Source organism: Melospiza georgiana, chromosome 8 (genome assembly GCF_028018845.1).
Source record: "Melospiza georgiana isolate bMelGeo1 chromosome 8, bMelGeo1.pri, whole genome shotgun sequence".
Taxonomy (NCBI): Eukaryota; Metazoa; Chordata; class Aves; order Passeriformes; family Passerellidae; genus Melospiza; species Melospiza georgiana.
The window spans coordinates 13,585,255-13,607,126 of record NC_080437.1 but is presented as its reverse complement, the minus strand read 5'-3'; the positions used below and the strand labels follow the sequence as shown (position 1 = coordinate 13,607,126).

The window sequence follows — 21,872 nt, the reverse complement described above, 5'->3', positions numbered from 1 at the left end:
GGTATCCTATCTGGGAGAGAAATACCTGAGTAAACATGTTGGTCTATATTTGCCAGAAAATGAAAATAGAGGTTTTTTTACACTTTAAAAGGCAAAAGGAAAGATAGAAAAATACTCTGAGTTTTGTCTGTCATTGGAGTACTGTAATGTTACTTGAACTCTTCATGGTACTTCAGAGGAAGGTGCAATAGAAGGAAAAGATCTCTTGCATGAAGAAAGAAAATGCAGTGACTCGGAAGGTCACTGCAAAGGAGTGGTGTGAGACTCTGGAACGTGAAGCTTGGTTATATCTATTCAGAGCAGATTGAAATGAATGTCAGGATTTCGTGTAAGTCTTTGTGCTCTTCGAGGGAAAGGAGTGAGCTGGGTTCACCAATTTCTGCTCTCAAATGCCTGAAGCTGTTGAGTTAGTCTTCTGCAAAAACCTGAGTTTCTTCCCAAGCAGGAGACTTTCCAGGAAATCTTATGCAGGTGATCCATGGACAGCCACACTTACATCTCCATGGAAATCATAGCAATTTGGGGAAAAAAATCCTTTAAACAAGGAAAACAAGTCCTTTTATACAGAGAACAGAGGACTCTTTTATAAGAAGCAATAAAAACAATCAATAGTCTTTTGTACATTACTTAGGGAGTCAAGAAAAGGTTAAACTACTGAAATATGTTCTTTCACAGTTTTTCTATCTGTAGTACCATTTGCATTGTGCCAGTGGGACTGACTACTTCCAAGTTACTACAAGCCAACCAACTAAACAAACAAAAAATCTCTCACCCCTTCACACCCCCATCCCAAATAAAAAGCTATCCTTTCTTTTACTCAGATGAATGGTCACAGCATGGTTGTAGCAGATCTTTCTCATAAATATTTTTAATAAACATATTAATTTGAGTTCCATCTAGTTGAAAATCACTTGTTTGTTTGGAAATGACAGAAGTAGAAATCACCAGGAATGTGCACCTAGATGTCAATGAGGTCTCTGCTCATTAGAGTTCAGAATACAGGTGGTTATGTTTTAATTAACAACTGCAGCAAATCAACTTAATTTGCTTGAAGTAGTTCAAGGTACAGCCCCTTACTCTCGTGTTCCTTCTTGCAGGTGCTGGGAAATCCAATGGCAAATGCTAACAACCCTATGAACCCAGCAGGAAATCCCATGGCTTCTGGGATGACAACCAGCAACCCTGGAATCAATTCCCCTCAGTTTGCTGGACAGCAGCAGCAATTTTCAGCCAAGGCAGGCTCCACTCAGCCATACATACAGCAGGGCATGTATGGCAGACCCAATTATCCTGGAAGTGGAGGGTTTGGTGGCAGGTAAGACATACTTCTCTGAGGTGGAAAATGGATGTAAATACTTGATAAAGCTTGTTTTAGTGACCTGGAAGAAGTGTCATGGGCTTATTTTAATTATATAAAGTCTCAGTAGCTATTTTTTGCTGGTTAACTGAAGCACACACTGCTTTTATAGCTTTGGAAATCAGCTACCCAAACTGAAATTCATCACAGTAAATGGAAATGGCTTAGGTCAATCAATTAGCTCTAATAAACCCCCAAAATAAAGTTTTAATTAAGAGAGATTGTTAAACAGACCACAGGCTTAGGAATGATTAACATTTAATAAGGCCAGGATGTGAAAGGTATTGATGGTATAATTTCTACGTGCATATGGAGGAGTAAGCTTGGGCAAAGTAGTTTGCTATGCAACAGAATATTTCTGCCCAAAGACTTACTCCACAGCAGGAATTTGAAAAGAATCAGTAATGAAGATGTTTGTTAAAAATATGGTTGTGTTGTGTATTTATTTTGGGGAAGTAAATGCTGCATTACTCATATAATCCAAAAGTAATAGCCTGGCTTTAGTTATATGATGATTTTCTGTGTCTATACTTTGTAAACAGGGATGGTGAGGGCACTTAACTGAAAGCACTATTTATGGTGCAAAGGCTGCAGAAGAGACTGCTGCTGCTAGCATAGGCAGTCTAGTGTGAAGAATATAAGCTTGGGAGAGAGAGAGAGAGTTTATCTCTTCCTTCATCTCTGCCGCTGATCTACTGAGTGACCTTGAACAAGCCAAAAAGTTTCTTCAGCGTTGTATTAGCATCTCTAAAATGGACACAGTATATTGGCCCATATTTACAAAGATATTTGAAGTGGGAAAGGCGTGTTTTGGCTTAGGTTGGTTTATCTCAGGATCAATAGAAGAGATGGGCAGGAACTGCAGAACACAGTGTGGGATCCAGTGGAGTCGATTGCATTGGGTCTCTCTTGGCCTTTCTGCTAAGGTTCAGGGAGAAATGCTTTTATGTTACCTTGAACACTTGCCATAATTCACCACTGAGGCAGATTAATGTGCTGTCTTGGAGGAAGTTTGCTGTTCCTGCTCCTGTGCATTTGCCCCTACACTACTGAGGAACAGAGCATTTCCTTTCAGCAGTTCAGCTCTACTTTGCAGGAAGCTACAGAGCTGCAAAGAAGTTCACTGCCCCCAAAATGAATGCTGGCAATGCCTTGCAATCCCAGTGGCAGCCCTGTGACTGTTGCACCTGGGAGGCAGGTGTGACCTGTAGATGCAATCCATGTCTCCTGTACACACCTAATTGCCTGGCCTGCTGGCTTTCATTAGTCATTGATACGTGCTTTTGGAATAGCTCCAGGTGAGGATCACACCAACATTCAGAACAAAATCCACCGGGCACATCTTAATTCTCTCCTCCTTTCTCTTCTTCCCTGTTAGTTACCCTGGAGGCCCAAATACCCCTGCAGGAATGGGGATCCCCCCCCACACGAGGCCACCAGCTGATTTCACCCAGCCAGCTGCAGCGGCTGCCGCTGCTGCAGTTGCAGCTGCAGCTGCTACAGCAACAGCTACAGCTACAGCCACTGTGGCAGCCCTTCAGGAAACACAGAATAAGGACATGAACCAGTATGGACCGGTAAGAGAGTTACCCTTATGTCTCCATACCTGCCTGAGCTGGGCCATTGCAGGGAATTGGCTTCCTTCTCACTCTTGTGTTTGTTAGGGTGCCTACTGTATTTTTTTTCTTTGTTCTGGTGCATGAGCATGGTTAGAAGTGCTTATGAGAAACTGCTGGAATGTGTGTATGTAGGTATGAGTCAGTCCCCATGTTTTTCCCAATAAAATTTGCTTAACTGTATTTTGAAGTTTAGGGCTTACCTCTTGAAAATAATGAAAGATTTCTCAGTTACAGCTGCATCTGACATGAAACATTATTGCTGTCTTTGCCAGCCCCCTAAATTTGAGTACCTAGTGAAATGTTCTAGAATCTTGCAATAGTTTTGTAGTTCTTGGACAGTTGTTTATTTTGCTAACTGCAGTTGGTTATTTGGCTTATTTCCCTTCAAACAGGGAAACAACAATAGAAGAGAGATTTGGTTTGTAATAATGTTGTCTATATGGGCAGCTATGAGAGAGATGCATTTCCAGTGATCCGTAACTTCTAGCCTGTTATGACATCATGGAATAATTGTTTTCTTAAAATAAACAGGGGCTTGATCAATTCAGGTTTTTCCTTCTTACCTTTTTTACTTCTCTGAATTCTGAAGTGTAAGAGTCCATATGCCAGGTGATGAAAAGCACAGGGTCTTAGGAACTGTGGTGTTGTGCTCTATTTGCACAGCCAATCTGTTACCTTACAGTTCTAGACCAGCCAGTTGAAACAATTAATTCGTCACCTTAGGCTTACATCTGTCTTCAACTCTTATGCATTTTATAATTTTTATTATAAATAACTTCACCGCCCATCAAATGTTGGAGACCATTGAAGGAAAATGCGACATAAATCCTCCCCTTCTTCCCTTCCCCAAAAGCATGTTCAGCTCCCTCTTCCCATTTTATAAATGCATGTCGCATTTTATTCTTTTTTTTTTTTTCTTCTTCTTCCGTTGAAGGTTTGTTCCTCTTTCCAGATGGGTCCAACTCAGGCTTACAACAACCAGTTTATGAACCAGCCTGGTCCTCGTGGTCCTGCTTCCATGCCAGGCAACATGAACCCAGCAAGCATGGGAGCAGGGATGACACCTTCCAGCATGAGCGGGCCACCCATGGGCATGAACCAGCCCCGGCCTCCTGGAATGAGCCCCTTCAGCACCCATGGGCAGAGGATGCCTCAGCAGGCCTACCCAGGCCCACGCCCCCAGTCTTTGCCTATACAGGGCATAAAGAGACCATACCCAGGAGAGGTAACAAAAGAAATGATCTTTTGTGAACACTGTTCAAGTGGCAGCATACTGGGTAAGGTGTGGTGCACATCCCTCTAAGATAGGTGCATCTTTGTTCCAGCCTCGGTAGGAGTGCAGCCATTAAAATATTAGCAGAAGCAGCTCTTCCTTTTTAGCTTCTGAAGTGTTCAGGTTAACCCTTGCTGTGTTAGTCCATATGATGGTTACTAAGTCCAAGAAAGGCCCCAAACCAGAATATCATTCTAAGATTCTCATGCTGACTTCATAGATCTTAATCAGGGTTCCATCACATAAGTGGAGTCTTTTAATGTGGCAACTTAGAAGAGACACTGAGGGTGAAATAGTTCATTTTAGCCCAATCTGATCTGCATTTTCTTGGATGGTTTTATTTTTTTAATCAAATACAAGACAGACATTGTACTGTAACACCAGTAGTAATAGCAGTAATTTTTTAGAGAAGAGTTGCTTTCCAAACTTTTTCAGTGTTGATTTTCATAGTCACTAAGATGAATATAAATAATGTTGACCTCAAATCCCTCTCTGTCAGCATTTATCTAATACCAGCTTCTGTGGAGTGTGATAAGGTCCCATGCTGCTACAGGAGATCTGCATGGCTTTAAAGGCAAAATTACATTGCCATTGACTTGTATTATGACAGGGCAAAACACTTAGGCTCAGATTTTTAGAGAAATTTAGAAAACTGAAGATGTAGACAAATGAGCTTTTGGAATTGAAAAGCACTAATGTGTTTTATTCTTCAAGTTAGCATGAATTGGGCAGTAGAGGCTTTTTAGGATTCCAGCAGCTCCCAGCATCTACCCACACCTAAATGTTTTTACAAATCTAGCCATCATTTAGTAGCTTCAGAGATCATTTCCTGGTGAAATTCTGTATTCAGCTGAGACTTCAGCAGCAAGTGTAGAGCTCTGAATATTATGATACTGCCCTGGCAATAATTATGGTACTAAGAGTTTATAGAAAATGCACAGCAAAGAGGACCGTGGCATGCAGAAAATACAGAAAACATTTCTGCCTGCTGTACAGAGCTACATTTCTTTCCTGCTCTGCAAACTGTTTTTTCTAAATAAAAAACTAATCAGAAATAAAAAAGGGATGTGCTTTTGCTGGAGTTGCATCTCTTAAGAGAACTTGTTTACAAGTAAGTGAAGAAAACACAAAATGTAGCTTGTTCACTTGATTTTTCAGATTTCATATTTTAAGGATGGCTTTAAATCTGTTTTTTGCTGCTTCAGAATCAGGTTTTTAATTGTCAGTGAATATGTTCATGTTTCCAACAAGTCGGTTCTGAACAGTCCCATAAATGTTGCTTGATTGATGGGCTGGAATTTTGCAGATGATGTTTGCCTATTTTTTATTGTAGGGTTCATTTATGGAAATATCTTATCATTAAGACATTTATTTTTCAAATTGACATTCTACTACCATTGGAGTTCCAATTTTCATTACTTCAGTTCCAAAACCACAGGGCAGTCTTAGCTAGCACTAGCAAAGTGCTTAAGACTAGTAAGAACTTCTCTTTAGCTGTTAAAGTATTGCAGAACACTCTGGCAAGAGGCCAGCAGAGCAGTTGGGCTGAAAAGGCAGGCGTGGACAGCACATCTTCTGTGCTCTTGTCCCTTCCAGGGTTTTGTTTTAGTTATTTATTTATTTAACTTTTTGTGCTTCCATTCTACATCTGAAAAAGGAGCCCCAGGCTTGGGTGTGGTAGCACTTAAAAAACACAGAATTTTTGTGAACTTTGCATCTGGTTGTAATTCTGGTTTCTTCAAGCAGTGCCCTTTGACAGTGTTACAAGGCTGAGTGTGTGTGTCTTCCCCCCCCTTTGGTTTACAAGATTTTTATGCTTTTAAGAAGTATTTATCTGAAGGGGTTTTGTTTGTTTTGATTGTGCTTCTGAATGCATGCTAATAATCCATACAAGAAAGCTGCTTGTATAAAACATGGCTTTGTGTTCTTGCATCCCTGAAACAGCCGAATTATGGAAACCAGCAGTATGGACCAAACAGCCAGTTTCCAAACCAGCCTGGTCAGTACCCCACGCCCAACCCTCCGAGACCCCTCACATCTCCCAACTATCCTGGACAGAGGATGCCAAGCCAGCAAAACACAGGGCAGTACCCTCCTCCAACAGTCAACATGGGGCAGTATTACAAGGTAGGAATCCTGAGATTATTACTTTGTTCTGTTCTGGTGGCCACTTATTAATGAAGTCACATTAATGATTTCATAGATACTGCTTTTATGTAGTTCAGGGGAAGATAGAAAAAAAAAAACACCCAAATTTTTACTAGTGTTTTGGGTATCACAGAATCAGTCAATCTGCCAAGTTGCATTGCAACTTCAGAGCAGTTCATAAACAAAATTGAATGTTGCTGCAGCTCATTAGAGGCTTTTACAAGAAAATGTTGGGTTTGCTTTAAAAATAGCTTGTAAAAAGAAGTACCTAATGGAATTCAGGTGTAATGTTTTCACCTATTTGTGGTCCCCTGCAAGAATGCAAGCATGGAAATCTGTAATAAACAAGTTCCACATTGCAGCATTCCAGTTTTGGACCTACAGTGGTCACTGTTGGATTAAGCCAGGCCAAACTTAAAAGGTGTTCCAGCTGTGGGTTTCACCTTTGAACTGAAGTTTCTATGACTTTTTCCAACCTCTTCCTCCTTTTTTTTTTCCTCTCTTTGTTCCCTCTGTGCTCTTGTTTTGGGCAAGAACTAGAGTTGTTAAAATGTTGCCTAAAACCTGTTTATAGATACATCTTGAGCACTTTGTATTCTCCAAACTGAGGTTGCACTGAGGGCCTGCTGAGCTTTGCCACCTTTGAAATGCCCACAAATGATCTATTGCACACAGGTACTCCAGTGAGTATAAAAATGGGGAGGACCATTGATCTTCTGACCTGCTTAAAGCATTAGCTGTTGAAGTATCTGGACTGCATTCTGAATTTGAATGTAGGCTGAAAGAATCTAACTTGCACATTGTTGTTAAATTGGAATTTAACAACATTGGAATTGGAATTGTTTGGTGTGATTCACACAGAAAACTCCATTAAAAAAAGAGAGAAAGCAAAACCCTTTTCTGTAGAGCATCTGTTCTGTGTGTAGCTGTGCTGTCCACTGTGGTACCCAAAGGAATGCCTGTTGGATCATGGCAGCTTTTGCAGGTCACTGTCAGGGAAAACATGAGGAATAGACTGATCTTCTGTATAATCATTCCAGTGCAGTCATTTATGCTAAAGTAGCTGCAGAAGATCTCTGTCAAATTTTTAAGTGACAGATTTGAAATATATTTTGTGTACATTTATTTTAGATGGGGTTTAAGTTTTTTGTTTGCCGGATACTCCTGACAGGGAATTTGTTTCTTTACAATGAATCCCCTGTATTGTATTCCAATATTGACTTCTCTGGAAGCAGTTAGGAAAAAGCAGATCTTGTTAAAAAGGCAGATTATCCTGGTTAGGGGGAAAATTCCACAATCAAAACCTGAACCTTTGAATTGTAGTGATTGTGCAGACAGTAACTGTGTGCGTCAAATATAAAAACCAAAGATGGCTGGAAACCTGAATGTTTAAGTCTCAAATATCTTAGGTTAGCAGAGCAGCATTTAGATACAGAGTCAGATTTGAAGTCACAGTTCTTGGACTGTCTGTGAAGATTTTGGTTTTCTGCCACTCTCCTGTGTTTCTGCTTATGGTACACGAGCCATGCAGCTGCAATTCTATTTAATGTCAGCTTCCTTCACATCAGGGTTATTGGTTTATTCTGCTGACTGTAACCACCTCCTTAATTATTATAAACTAAAGCAAAGGTGTTTTAATACATAGCTACTATTCATACTTAACTGTCCTTTTTCTATCAGTTTGTCTTAGCTAGCAGTAAACTAGGAACAGAATCAAATTGTAGGTGCACAGAACAAAAAACATCCCCTGACCCCCAGAGCTTTAACTGTGAGTAGAGGAGTTGAACAAGGATGGAAGGAAGGACAGATGGAAGTAAAAAGGACACAGACTGGCGAATTGTGTGTCTTTAGATTTACTTTTTTTTTGTGTAGGCTTCTGTGCACCAGGGCTATTTTGTAAGGAAGGCAAAGGGGTACAAAGGGCTGGGTGGGCTGTGGCTCAGTGGAAAAACTGAAGCAAATGGCTGGTTGGTTTTGGAAAGAGAGCATTCAGAGGATCACAGTAAACCTTTTAGCAGCCTTGCTTGTATCTGATCATTGCCTGAGTTAAGCTGGCTGGTCTGCTGGTTTCAGTTCCTGCTTTGCTCTCCTCGTGTGCCTCTTCCCTGAAGGCCTCCTGGGACATCCTGTGGTTTCATCTCCAGAAACAGAGGGGCCTCCCTCCCTTGTCTGTTGTCTTTGATATTTGATAACAGTGGTGTTCACAGGGCTTATTGTTCTTATTTCAAGGCTGCAATAACAATGTGATGTTATTTATTTTCTAGCCATCAAGGCCTGTACCTGTGGCAAATTACCCTCATTCACCTGTTCCAGGAAACCCCACGCCACCCATGACACCAGGGAGCAATATTCCTCCATACCTGTCACCCAACCAGGATGTCAAACCACCATTCCCACCTGACATTAAACCAAATATCAATGCTTTACCACCACCTCCAAGTGAGTAGCAAACAGAATGCCCCTACAGTAATTTATTGTTCCTCTGTTCTCTGCCACATGCATTTCAGAGTCTGGAAAGTAGCTCTGCTTGGTGCTCTGGGAGAGGCTGGAGTTGCTAACTGGTAACAGGTGGCATGCACAGTGTAGGGTCACTTGGGCCAGTGGACAGAATAGAGAAACCCTGCTATGCTCTTCTAAAATAGAATATCAGAAAAGTTCTTCCAGGTTAAACTTGTAAGGATGTTACTCCAGAATTATTCCTTTAATATGCTTCCTGAGGAGAAAACACTTGATTTCATGTTTTGCTGTGTGTGCTTTGTAGGCTTGTTTATTGTATGAACTTTCATTTGGGCTGTTTTGTTCAAGGGCAAAGCCATTCATTGAGCAACACTGCAGAGTAGGATAAAACGTGAATATTTATAGCAGCATCTCTATTGTGATCCATACAGGCTTCTTAGGAATATTCAGTACTGTGCCAGAAATTGATATATGTTCCTTTCAAAGCCACTCAACGTCACCGCTACACTTGGCTGGGAACAGGGCAGGAATAACAAGATCTCTCTGACTGGATACTAGCATGAGATGTTTGAGGTTTTGAAGTGACTGATGAACAATGGGAGCTATCATTTACTAGGGAGCTGGGAGAACCTTATGTTTTCTATAAAATAACTGCTGCTGCATTAGCACTTTGCAGCTCTGGAGTTCAGGATAGCTGAGAAATCAAGTAGAAGAAGATGGGCTGCAGTATTATTTGGGCAAGAACACAGGATTTAAAGCCATTTGGACTTCATAGATCAGCTGTAAGTTACCTCAAAATCTCCTCTTATGGGCTCAGATAGTAATTGAATACCAGTGTCTGGTCATCACATAGTTTCAGCTGATGAAACTGTTGAAACTAATTGGGTAATGTTGATCCCTGTTCAAAGCAGGGAAAACAAACATTATCACAGTTTGACATTATTAAGAGATTTGTTTCAGTCTTCTGCCAACAGAGTGAGCTTGGACACAAAGCCTATCCTGTAATAAAAACCAGGAATTCTTGCCATGCCTGGTTTCTGTTGGTGGCTGGAATGCTATGGCCCTAATGTGAAGTAGGTGACAATAGGAGAGGCTCAGTTTGAGCCTTGTCACTTGTATCAGTTAGACGACAGAGTTACTTCTGATTGTATTTTTGTGTGTGTGTGTGTGTGAGCCTGCTAAGTTAGAGCCAGTACAGATCACTGTGCCTTTGTCCCTGTTCTGTATAAATACACACGTTATTGTTGCACTGCAGATGCTAAAGGGAAAGTTCACGCCTTCTCTCCCTCTCCGATCCCAGCCAACCACACGGACGAGCTGCGCCTGACGTTCCCCGTGCGGGACGGGGTTGTCCTGGAGCCCTTCCGGCTGGAGCACAACCTGGCAGTCAGCAACCACGTCTTTCACCTGCGCCCCACCGTGCACCAGACTCTGATGTGGAGGTGAGCTCAGCCCTGCCGAGGGGGCTCAGGCATCCCTGAGGGAGCAGTGCCAGCCCACAGGCACTGCGCTTAGGTGTGCCAGGAATTTCACTTCAAAATTGTAGCCTGGGTAGGAAGAATGTCCTTTCAGCTCGCAGGCACTCGCGTCTGTCATTTTCCAGAGACAACACGTGCTAAAATGCTTCACAACATGTATTGCACGTCCTTGCTGATAGCTCCTAGCAGTGTCTGAAAAACCACTGCAACCATTGCATCCTTCCTGCTCTGGCTGGAACAGGAGTGGTGTTTTCCCTGACCCACACCACTGCAAACTTCCATCTGGGAATCTGAAGTGGCCCAGGTGCTTTGTGATCTCTGTAGTGTTAGCTCTGCAGGGCTCTTAGAGTTTATGCCTAAATTAAATAGTGCAGAGTTATCTGATAAAGAAGAATAACCCACTAAGACTAAGGACCTGATTTAGAGGCTTGGTAAAATCATTTGGAAAGACAAGTGCTTAAATCCTCCAAACTTGAGAAGCTAACTTCCTAAATTCCCCTGTTCTCTGACTCCACAAGTAAGCACAGCTCAGAAATGTGACAGCATAGGTTTCCTTATACAAAGGCTTCTGGTTTTCCCTTGCAGTGAAGTCTTATTTCCAGCACAGAACACATATTTTTCCTTGGTGGAACTTTCCTGTATTTAATGTAGATCTGTGTAAGTGATTCTTGGGTATGTTTTGATTGCACCATGTTCATGGAAGGGCCTTAGATCAAATGACAATCAGAGCCTTAACTTTTTAAAAATTTATATATTTTCAAATACTACAGAATAATTTTGTCTCCTTGTTTGGTTTTTCTCAGAAAGTGTCTCTGTGTTTCTCCTTGCTGAGCCAGGATAAACCCTGCATTGTCTGAGCCTTTCTGTGTGCCTTGTGGAGGCTGGTTAGTTGCTTGGAGTCTTGCGTGGAGGTTGCTTACAGGTGTAACTTCAGGTTTTGGTTTTTTTTCCTATGAGGATCTTCATCCCATCCACTGGAATCCACTGGAGATTTGTGTTTTCCTGGTGTGGGGAGTGTGAGGTGGGCAGAGAGATGCACTCCCTTCCCTGGCCCAGGACAGACTCTGGTTCTAAAGCTGAGGCTTGATGCAGGATGCAGGAGTCCTTGATACCACAGTGCCCCTGTGCCCTGAGGGAGCCTGGGGGCTGGGAAGGAGGGAGATTGCAGGCAGACCACATCCAATAATTAACACCTAACTTTGAGGTCAGTTATTGCTTACTTGCATTTCATTATCATGGAGTACTCGCAGCACTGGGAGTTTTGGCAGTTATTTGCCAGTTCTTATTAGTAAGTAATCACTACTGGGGATTGTGCTGGCTCATTCAGTAGATTTATAGTGCTGCACTGAGGCATGAGGCTGTTTCTTAATATCTGTTCTTTCTTTCTTCCCTCACCAAACACATAGCCTTTATTTAAACTTATTTTAATGAAGACTCATAGGTAAACTGTGCTCAGGTCTGCTGTTTTGAAAAGCCTGTTAATAGTGGGGAGAACGGATAGTCCTGTAATGAAGTCATTTCACATTAAGCTCAGGGCTGGATGGATGCCAGAAAAATGAATTAGTCACATGTGTGGATGGATTTTGGTTTTTATAGAGAATGGTGGAACCGAGCCAATTCTCAATATTTTTCTGCTAGTTAAAATATTCGGCAAAACCTCTCACGTGCACACACATAATGAATAGCAATGCAAGTGTGTTTCTCCCCATGGGAACGTCTCATGGTTACGAGAAACAGAAAGGTTGAAGGCAGGGAAAATGTCTCCTTGAAGCTGGTTCAGCCTTCACACTGCTGTGCTGTTAATCATGTCTCATGGTGGAGATGCTGTGTGCTGAGGGCACAGGGCTGTCCTGAGCTCTGTCACCCTGTGCCACTCAGCAGGCCTGCTCACCTTCCTGCTTGCCTCATATATCAGAGGTACCCAAGCTTGCTCCCCTCCAGGATCACTGTGCTGTGCTCTCCTGAGGTGAGAAACTGAGTGGAACTTGCACACTGAGCTTTCAGAAAATGGTTAATAAAAGAATGAAAAAAAAGCCTGAAAAAACTTCATGCAGATGGCTTATGTTGAAAGCTCAGGTAATTTGTATTCTATAACTTGCTTTTTAAAAAACCCACATGTTTGTGTCCACTGCTAAATCTTGATGTTTTGGAATCCAGAAAAGATGGTGTTGAGTCAGATTGAAATCTTTGTAAGGAAAATGGCAGTTAGGATGTTAATCTCCTGAATGAGCTGCTCCTCTTGGATCTTACAAAGATATCTTCTTTCAGGCAACATACATTGTTCAGGAATGTACATTTAAAGTTAGCACAATAAACTTTGACCTGTCTTTTGCTGTCAAGAACAGCAGAATTCTGACATTTCAGTTCAGTTTTCTATGTTCTTTTAAATTTCTTCTTGAAATTACTCATTCCTAACACAAGGTTAACATACATTTATGAAACTAAAGTCATAGTCTCTACCCACTTAATTTTTAATTAACTTCATCTCAGCCTTTTCATTTTTTGAAGGTGTTATATAACTAATTTCTGAGGAGCTAAATAGTGAGTGGAAGTTATCATAGGGAAGGTGGGAGGAATTCATACCCTGAAAGAAGGTCCAAATTGGATAGATTTAGTCCACAGCCATGTTAATTTAGAATCACAGAAAACTGATTTTGGTAGGGAGTAAGATATAGGAGCCATTTTATCTTAGTTAATTTACTTGTTCTAAGGCAGGATTAGCTGTATTTGTATTTTGTCTGGCATGCATTCATTCAAATGCTTCTTTGAGTGCTCTGAGGTAGTGAAGAATCCAGACTTCCAGCACAACCATTGCAGCATATTGGTTTCTCATTCTTAATTCCTAAGACAGGAAGGACCTACCTGATGTTGACCTTCTTTCTGCAGGATCACTCCATGGTCTGGGTTTGCAAAGAGGTTTGAGATGTTTCCTTGAAAAGTCCTTTAAAATTGTTAAATAGGAACAACTTTGGGTCATGCTTGCATCATTAATTCATCGTGACTTGCTTTTGTTCGGGGTTTTTATGAAGGAAGTGTGTTATATTCTCAATGGCAATAATTCAAGAAAAATAATCTGATTGATCAAGAAAAATGTTCCTAGGATAAAAACCTCCGCCCTGTGCAGTGTGAAAGCAAAGTTAAAGGAAGATTTATTGGTTGTTGTGCAGGTCTGACTTGGAATTGCAGTTTAAGTGCTATCACCATGAAGACAGACAAATGAACACAAACTGGCCAGCTTCAGTCCAGGTCAGCGTTAATGCAACTCCACTTACCATCGAGCGTGGTGACAACAAGACATCTCATAAACCTCTGCACCTAAAGCACGTCTGCCAGCCAGGGAGAAACACCATTCAGATTACAGTCACAGCGTGCTGTTGTGTAAGTACACCCCGCTCAGGGCTGCAGCTGCTCATGCTGACTCTGCTATTTACAGCAGTTTGCAAATGTTGCCTTAGCTGAAAGAGCCTTACTCTCATTTTTTTTCCATGCCTTTTTCTGGTAAGGTTTTTACTTAATGATGTTGACACAGTCAGAGTGCTAATATGGAAATTTTTGCTGCTTAATTGTTGCAGAATGTAGTGGCGTCCTTCCAATGTCTCTGACAAGGTTCATGGTCTAGGGGAGGGAGTTTTATCTCCTGCCTTCTCATGTGTGCCTGTGTAACAAGGGACCTGAAGTCTGTTGATGTAGAAGTAGATGATTGCAATGAAGCCTGTTGATGGTACTAATTTCATTTACATAGTTTATTAAACTATACAGTCTTTGGTTTGTCATGAAAGCATCAACATTGGTGCTGGCGATGAATTTTCCGTACCTTTTCAGATGAAAAACTCATATTCAAAGATGCAATCTAGACCATTCAGCTTTCCCCTTTCTCCTTTTCCATGGGTTAGTTACTCTTGGGGATGAGTACTGTATTTTTAATGCAGACTGTTCTGCAAATCCAGTCAGAGCTTCTGACTGTTCTCTTGTCACTGACAATAAAGCAAGCTGCTAGCTCTCACAAGGTCATGGTGTGAGGCACTTTGACAAGAAGCCATCCACCCATTTTTCTTTACTTCACGTGGATGTTTCCCTGCATAATGTCATTTATCTGGTGGCAAAGAGCAGGGGGCATCATCCTGTGAATCCACAACGAGCTCTGTGTTGGGTAAGAAGATTCAGATGATTCCAGGCACATCAGTTGCAAATTGTTTTCACAACTTCCAGCGTAGTCTGAGGGCAGGCAGGTAGGCTAGGCTGTGTCAGACAGTCCAGGGTTTTAAAAATAAACCCCGAAGTCAGAGATTAATATGTCAGCTGAACGTATACTGAATATTAAGGAGGGAGAAAATGCAGAAAATCCTTGCTTTTTTAAAGCCCTTCTTTACATTAAGCGTGGAGGAACTGCACAGTGTTCAGAATATCCATAAGGGAGCGTGTGTGCCCAGCAGAGCAGAACCAGCTTTTATGTTTAAGCCTCAGGCTCTCACAGAAACCAAGTGTCCAAGGGAAGAGTGCAGCTCAGTTTGGGAGTGCATTAAACACTCCCAAACGTTTAACCTGTGTGCTGGGTTCCCTTCCTAACAAAAGGTGTTTCCTTGCAGTCGCACTTGTTCGTGTTGCAGTTGGTGCACCGGCCATCGGTCCGCTCCGTACTCCAAGGTCTACTAAAGAAACGCCTCCTCCCAGCAGAGCATTGTATCACCAAGAGTGAGTTTGCCTTCTGTGGGGGTGATGATTTCCCAGAATGTCTATGTTCAGTTGTGATAAGCTATCTCTGCACCAGATTTACTTGTTTGCTGATAACTTTAAGCTGTACTTAAGGAATTTGCAGAACATGATGTGGATAGATGAGTGGCTATTTGGGTGGGGGTAACAAAGTTTCAAGGACACAAGCTTAGTTCCTAAAGAGGTCTGTCCTATTCCAGAAGAATCTCTCTGGCTTTCCCCCTATATTTGTCTTTGACTCACCAATAAAGAAAGATTAATTCTTTATTTATCTAGGGCTGCTTTCAGTACTTGTATGGCACTTAATTTGATTAACAATATAGCTGATATGCATGTATGATGGTTTTTCTGTTCAGGAGAATGTTCTGAATTACTCAGAAGACACCTCTGTGGGCCTATTGTTCATTCAGTTGTTCCTTAGATGTTGAAGTAATTTCTTAAATGTTGAAGAAATTTCAGATTTCTGTGTTAGAACTTAGAATACACTTGTGCTTTTTCACCTTCTTCCTAAACAGTCAAGAGGAACTTCAGCAGTGTAGCAGCTTCCTCTGGCAATGCAACACTAAATGGGGAGGATGGGGTGGAGCAGACTGCTATCAAAGTGTCTCTCAAGTGTCCGATCACATTCCGGCGGATCCAGCTCCCGGCCAGGGGTCACGACTGCAAGCACGTACAGGTGAGTGGGGGCAGTGCCTGGCAGGGTCCCTCAGCCACGTGGTGGTGCAGTTCCTTCAGTGTGGGAGCACCTAAACATGGCATTTGTGTCTGTAAGCCTCAGTAGGTAACTGTATGATGCTTAATGTAAAGGAGGAAAGTAAGCTGTTTGTTTTAGTTCTCAGTGCTAGGAGGCTTTTTTCATGTCAGTTTTACTTTTGTCTAACTGCTTCATTTAATACAGTATTTTCTTTTTGTTTTGTCTGGTTTGTTTTTTTCCTTTTTTGTTTTTTTCTGATACCTAGTGCTTTGATCTGGAATCTTACTTGCAACTGAACTGTGAAAGAGGAACTTGGCGGTGTCCAGTATGCAAGTAAGTGCATCCATACTACATAAAATGCAGTTGTACACACTTTGACCAAATTCAGATCATATTTAAGATCTTAAAGGAGAGAAGAAGGAAGTTCTAGGAAATAAGGTTATATATCACATTTACTTAAATAGCATAAAGTCCAATGAGAATTCCTGCAATATTTTACCACCCTGGATTATTAGAAATTTAGAAAACATATAACAATATATTTTCTCACCAGATTTCATTGATCATTCACAGATCATCAATGGGTTGTGTAGGGTTCAAAAGAGGATCAGGTATTTACATTGATAAGATAGATATCTACAATCCAGAATAAGGCTGATTTTTTTTAAAAAGTAAAAAATTTCCAAGGAGCAAAAGCTGGAGTTGTTGCTTAGACAAAAAGAGGGATGGATACCTTGGTATAATTTCAAGCTAATATTTTGACCAATGAGTTAGTGTACTGCAGAAAAAATGGAAGAAAAACTTGAAAGTGGTTACAGATTGTCCATCCTTGTTTAACTGGGCAGAACACCCAGCAGAATGTCTGCAGGCCAGTTCAGTGTCTGTCACCTCCTGTGCTCCCTGCACAGGTTGGGAGTGGGCTCCAGCCTCAGCTGAGGAGCCAGGGCTCTTCAGCTCCAGCAGCTGTGGCTGTAACAGCTGGCCCTGGCCCTGCACAATCTCCAGTTGGGTCCTTGCCCTGCCAGCCAGTGTTAGGTACAAACAGCAGTGGGGATTGCCCACTCTGGCTGCTCTGAGGACATGGCAGGCTGGAGACGAGCTCGTTTCCATTACTGTCCACGGCTGATCTGTGCCCTAACACACAAGTGCTTTCTCCAAACTGCCCAAATCTCATCTGTCTGCTACATTTGGCTAAAAATATCATGAGACTTGGTTATCTTGCCTTCTTAATTCATGTATCCATGCATCTAGGCTAAATTTTTATCCTGTGTCTCTGAGCATGAGCACCTGCATTCAGATCTGTCTACATAGCTAAGTCATTTCCAGTTTTGTTTTGTTCTGTCCCCATCTGTGCTACCCATTAAGTAGAGTAGCTGTAACACTTAGTTGCTTTGCAGTAGTACTGTGGACCTCAAAAAAGAGAAAGATCTAATTAAAAAATAGTGCTAATTGATGGTCACAGGAGAGATCTGCTATGTTTGGAAATACTTCAAATTTGCATTGTATTTCACTAACAAAAATTACTTAAAGAATGTGAACAGCTTGTGGACACACACAAGTAGATGTATCCTTATCTATTTGGTGTAAATATCCTGGTAATGTAGATGTAGAACTAAAACTGTTTTCCCAAATCATTCTTTCCCTTGCAATATTCTAACATGAAGTTTGGTTTTGTTTTTTTTTTTACTTTTTAGTAAAACGGCTCTCTTGGAGGGCTTGGAGGTTGACCAGTATATGTGGGGTATTCTGAACGCCATACAAAAGTAAGTGATCTCCCTGCTGATATCCAAGACTAAGCAACTAGGAGTTATGGTAATGAGTACTGAGATAGTCACACCAAAATAGATCTTGGTGATTGAACTTGAATATTCCATTGCATGGTGTCTTGGGGGAGCAGGTGACAGAGTGAATCAGTTTCCATCTTCTTTGTAGATGTTGTTTGGGTTATTTCTTAATGGCAGCCTCACCAGTGAAGCAGAGGGAAGAGCCAAAATGGAGGATTAAATGCTTTCTTGTATTTACAAGCAGTCCCTCTGATTCAGAGGTGACAAACCACATTGATATGTTTGGATTTCATTGTGTGGATAAACACAGAAATGTGTTCTCATGGTTGCCTTTTTTTAAATTTGCTTTCAGCACACTCTTGAGGAGTAAGAGATCTTAATGTTGTATTACACCAGAGCTTTTCAGAACATTGGTTACCATGCAGATTCTTATGGAAACTTCAGCAGAATTGATTTAAAAATATTCAACTAAATGCTAAATTTTCACATTGTTTTACAGCTCCGAGTTTGAAGAAGTTACCATTGATCCAACTTGCAGTTGGAGGCCGGTCCCTATAAAGTCAGATATTCACATCAAAGATGACCCAGATGGCATTCCCTCAAAAAGGTTTAAGACAATGAGTCCAAGCCAGATGATCATGCCAAATGTAATGGAGATGATTGCAGCTTTGGGTCCTGGTCCGTCACCTTACCCATCCCTACCCCCTCCTCCAGGAGGCAACAACTCCACTGAATACGGTAACCAAGGTCAGTGCTATGGCTTTGTGCACCCAGCTGCTCTCTCTGGCCCTCAGTGGTTCAGTCAGCCTTGTGATTCAGGTGTGTCAGTGCATCCTCTCAGAGTGATACATGAGGACAGTAAATGATATGGCTGCAATTCTGAAATTCTGAGTAGGTCTTTTCAGTTAAGGTTCATCTGTTCAATGGAGTGTATATTTTAGTAGGTATTATATTTTAGTTATATATTATAGTATTAATTATTTTATTTAATATTTTAAGTATTTGTGCTTGTCATATTCATAGTCATGCAGCCCTCCCTGAATCAAGAAACATTGTATATTACCTTCTATATTCATGGCCTGCCATAATAGACATATTTCTGCAATTTTTTTCTGTGCATTTTCCTTCTGTTCCACTCTCAAGTGAAAACATCTGGTACTACATAAGCATAAAGCCTGACCCATTAACCCTGCTACGTGGGCCACTAGGTTAACTTGTGGCCAGGTGAATGACATTCCATAGACCACCAGAAAAGGGACAACTTGTAAAGAGCTTTTAGCTGCTTTGCAAACACCTTTGCATTAGAAAATTACTTTTGAGCTCCTCGGCCCACGTGCTACCAGATTGAGGAACAGGGAACTGAATGCAGGCAATGGAGATAGGTTTTCAAATTACTGGTATGTTGTGAATAACTCAATTATAGTGACAATTCTGAAAACATGAAACCAGAGACTGTTTATTTTGCAAGTAACATTATATGAGTCAGTTCAGCTCTGGGAAAAGACCAACTGTTCACACTATCAGAATCCCCAAATTGATTACAAGGTGATACATGTGCTTTTTGCAGGCGTTGAAGAAAAATATAGATTGCGTGCAAAATACGGTTAATTTGCTCCAGTGACTGCAAAACTGATGACAGATGATAAAACTTACAAGGTTTTCAAACAGATGAATGATTACTATAACAAAGCCAAGAGCACTGAATCACATATTTTCCCCCCATTTAGTAGGAGTGAAGTGCAGTCAGAGCCTGAGAACAGAGCTGTCTATTCCTCACCATATTTCCAGCCCATACTCAGGAGCAGACAGGATAGCCACGTCACATGTGGGGTTTAGGCTTGCTGTGAGCATTGCTGCCTAGACTGTTAGTTTGCTGCCTTCTCCTATGGGTCCTGTAGCAGAGACAGTGACTGCTCCTTGGAGCCCTGAGTGCCCTCTGGCAGGTGAACCCACCTGTTTGCCCTGCAGTAGGGATGTCAGCACAGTGTGCCAGATTATCCCAAATGTCTGACAGGTCTCTCCCTCAGCACGTGGCTCTGCCCTTGCTGCAGAGAGGGGCTTGCTGCTGCGTGGCTGTAACCCCTGGGCACAGTGCCTTGTATCTTTATTCTCCATCAATACGTGCACTGAAACTTAGTGATTGCAATTACATAATGTCCTCTGATTAACAGTTCTTCAGAGCAATGTAGTAGTAGTAGTATCAGTACTGTGGTTTATGTTTGTTTATTTGGGTTTGACAGGAAGCATACTGAGGTTTAATTTGCAAACATAACAAATATTCAGTGCTACAAGACCACATTCCAGCTGCCTTTTAATTAATTATTCCTGATGCAAGGCAAGACCAGCTATGTTCTGTGAGACTCATCCAGTTTGCAGATTAACAAAATGAGAATTAGTAAGGCTCTGCAGTATTTACATGATAGATCAAAGTCCTGACGTCTTTGAGAAGTACTCTTACATGGCTAATGACTACTATTCCTCCAAGATTAAACTTCTGCTTGTGAAGCTGTGCTAAAGAGCAAATGATGCAACTACTTCAGTTTGTCAAACTCCCTTCTTGAGTTGAATATTTAAAACTGTGGTACTTCTACTGACAAACTGCAGGCTCTCTGTGCAAGCTCCAAAGCTGTTCTGTTATTTCAGAGCTCAGTATCATCCACTTCAGTTGCTTGTTCATACAATAGGTGAATGGTTTTAGTTCACTTTTTCATAGCAAATAAGCCGCTAGGGTTGATATCTGAGTTAGAAGTGTTAAGAGAGGAATCTTGACAAAAAATATGAAGAGTAAAATCCCTGTATCGGGATACCTGCTTGCTTTAGAATTCGGGAGATCCCTGGGCTGAGGTGGGCTGGATCCCTATGGACAGTGGTCATACAGTACTTGTCCTGCAGAGCAGCAGGGGACTCCAGGCCTGTTTCAAGATGTGTGTGTAAATCCAGTCAGTCAAGTGAATTTTCTAAGTTTTGTGGGAGCCCCAATTAGATAAGAACACCTATGCCTTTTATGAAGGGATAGAGTAGAGACTGTGCTATGAACTGGTATTGTGGCATCTTCCAGATTCACTTCTGTCAATTATTTTCATCAGAAGCTGAAGCAATGCTACAGTCTTACTGAGTGTTTAGAAGCACAGCCATAAATAACACAGGTGTCCTATAAATAATCCTGGACTTGGGCAGTCAGTCTCAGTTACACTGAGATGCTTCCAGATACAAATATCCCATAGAATTTAATATCCTGTTTACTTCTCAGCATGGTTAAGTTTATGTGGTGACTTGGCAATAGTTTTTCAAAATGTCAGCAGTTTTCAATTAGTTCCAACTCATAAATGAATTATTGCAGCAGCCAGTGTTTGGAAGCCAAGTGCCCTGTCCCCACTTGCTCACCACTAGGGGCACAGCTTTGTCAAGCTCAGTGTCACAGCTCCCTGTGCTGTGCAGGGAGGGCACACATCACACAGCTCCTGCAAGATACTCAGAGATCAACCTTGGAAACAAATCACATCTGTTTCTCTTTCAGGCAACAGTTACCAAGGTCATGGCAATTTTGACTTCCCGCATGGGAATCCTGGTGGCACATCTATGAATGACTTCATGCATGGGCCACAGCTGTCACATCCCCCAGATATGCCGAGCAGCATGGCAGCTCTGGACAAACCTCTCAGTCACCCCATGCAGGAATCTGTAAGTAATGGTGCTGGGCACACAGGTTCTCCTTGGTGGGGGTAAGGAGCTCTCATCCAGCCGATGGACTCACCTTAGGAACTGCTTTTACTTTCTGTAGGTTCCTCACTTGGGGAGTTCGTGAAATAGAGTAGTCTTGAGAAATGCCAGAAATGCCAATTTTTAGTTTCTGGCCATTTTGAGTTTTTGGAGAAGCATTTCTGCACTTTTTAACTTGTCATTTAAGCTTGTTTATCTGAAAGAAAGAACCTGGCTCAGTGTGCTTGTATTAATCATTGTGCTTTGCTCTGACACATGAAAAAAAATGTACTTCATTCTCTAGGCCAGCAGGACTGTGAATATCCATCTCCAAGAGACAGCTTGTTAAAGCAAGATATTGGATGACTTCAGAGCAGGGACAATATCTTCCCTGGCTTTTTCTCTGAGGGCAAAATTTGCATCAAAGCATTTTGTGAGGGAATTCTACTCAAACAGCATGAAAGGCACTTTTAAACTTTTGGTAATAGGACAAGCTTGCAGATTTCAAGGAGAGACACTGCCACTGGTCTGAAAATATCAATGTTGGAGACTGAAAAGTAGAGGTTCCTCAGGTCTCAGATGGTGAGGCAGAACTGTGTATTGGAAAAGCAGCTTGCTCAGAGCACTGAGTTTTCCGTACTTTCTATATTTCT

At 41.6% G+C, this 21,872-nt stretch overlaps 1 protein-coding gene across 8 annotated transcripts in view; it reads left to right on the top strand.

Moving 5' to 3' along the window:
* ZMIZ1 (zinc finger MIZ-type containing 1) overlaps positions 1-21,872 on the top strand; it is a 337,004-nt gene that overhangs the window by 302,387 nt on the left and 12,745 nt on the right. For 5 of the 8 annotated variants that reach the window (XM_058028802.1, XM_058028799.1, XM_058028804.1 and 2 more), the window contains 13 exons: positions 1,098-1,315; positions 2,736-2,934; positions 3,911-4,201; positions 6,194-6,376; positions 8,662-8,836; positions 10,110-10,296; positions 13,500-13,710; positions 14,919-15,024; positions 15,558-15,718; positions 16,002-16,069; positions 17,431-17,499; positions 18,020-18,267; positions 21,038-21,201. In XM_058028802.1, coding sequence (XP_057884785.1) covers positions 1,098-1,315; positions 2,736-2,934; positions 3,911-4,201; positions 6,194-6,376; positions 8,662-8,836; positions 10,110-10,296; positions 13,500-13,710; positions 14,919-15,024; positions 15,558-15,718; positions 16,002-16,069; positions 17,431-17,499; positions 18,020-18,267; positions 21,038-21,201 — 2,280 coding nt within the window. The remainder of the gene's footprint in view (positions 1-1,097; positions 1,316-2,735; positions 2,935-3,910; positions 4,202-6,193; positions 6,377-8,661; positions 8,837-10,109; positions 10,297-13,499; positions 13,711-14,918; positions 15,025-15,557; positions 15,719-16,001; positions 16,070-17,430; positions 17,500-18,019; positions 18,268-21,037; positions 21,202-21,872) is intronic. The other 3 variants (XM_058028807.1, XM_058028800.1, XM_058028801.1) reach the window with 3 other exon arrangements.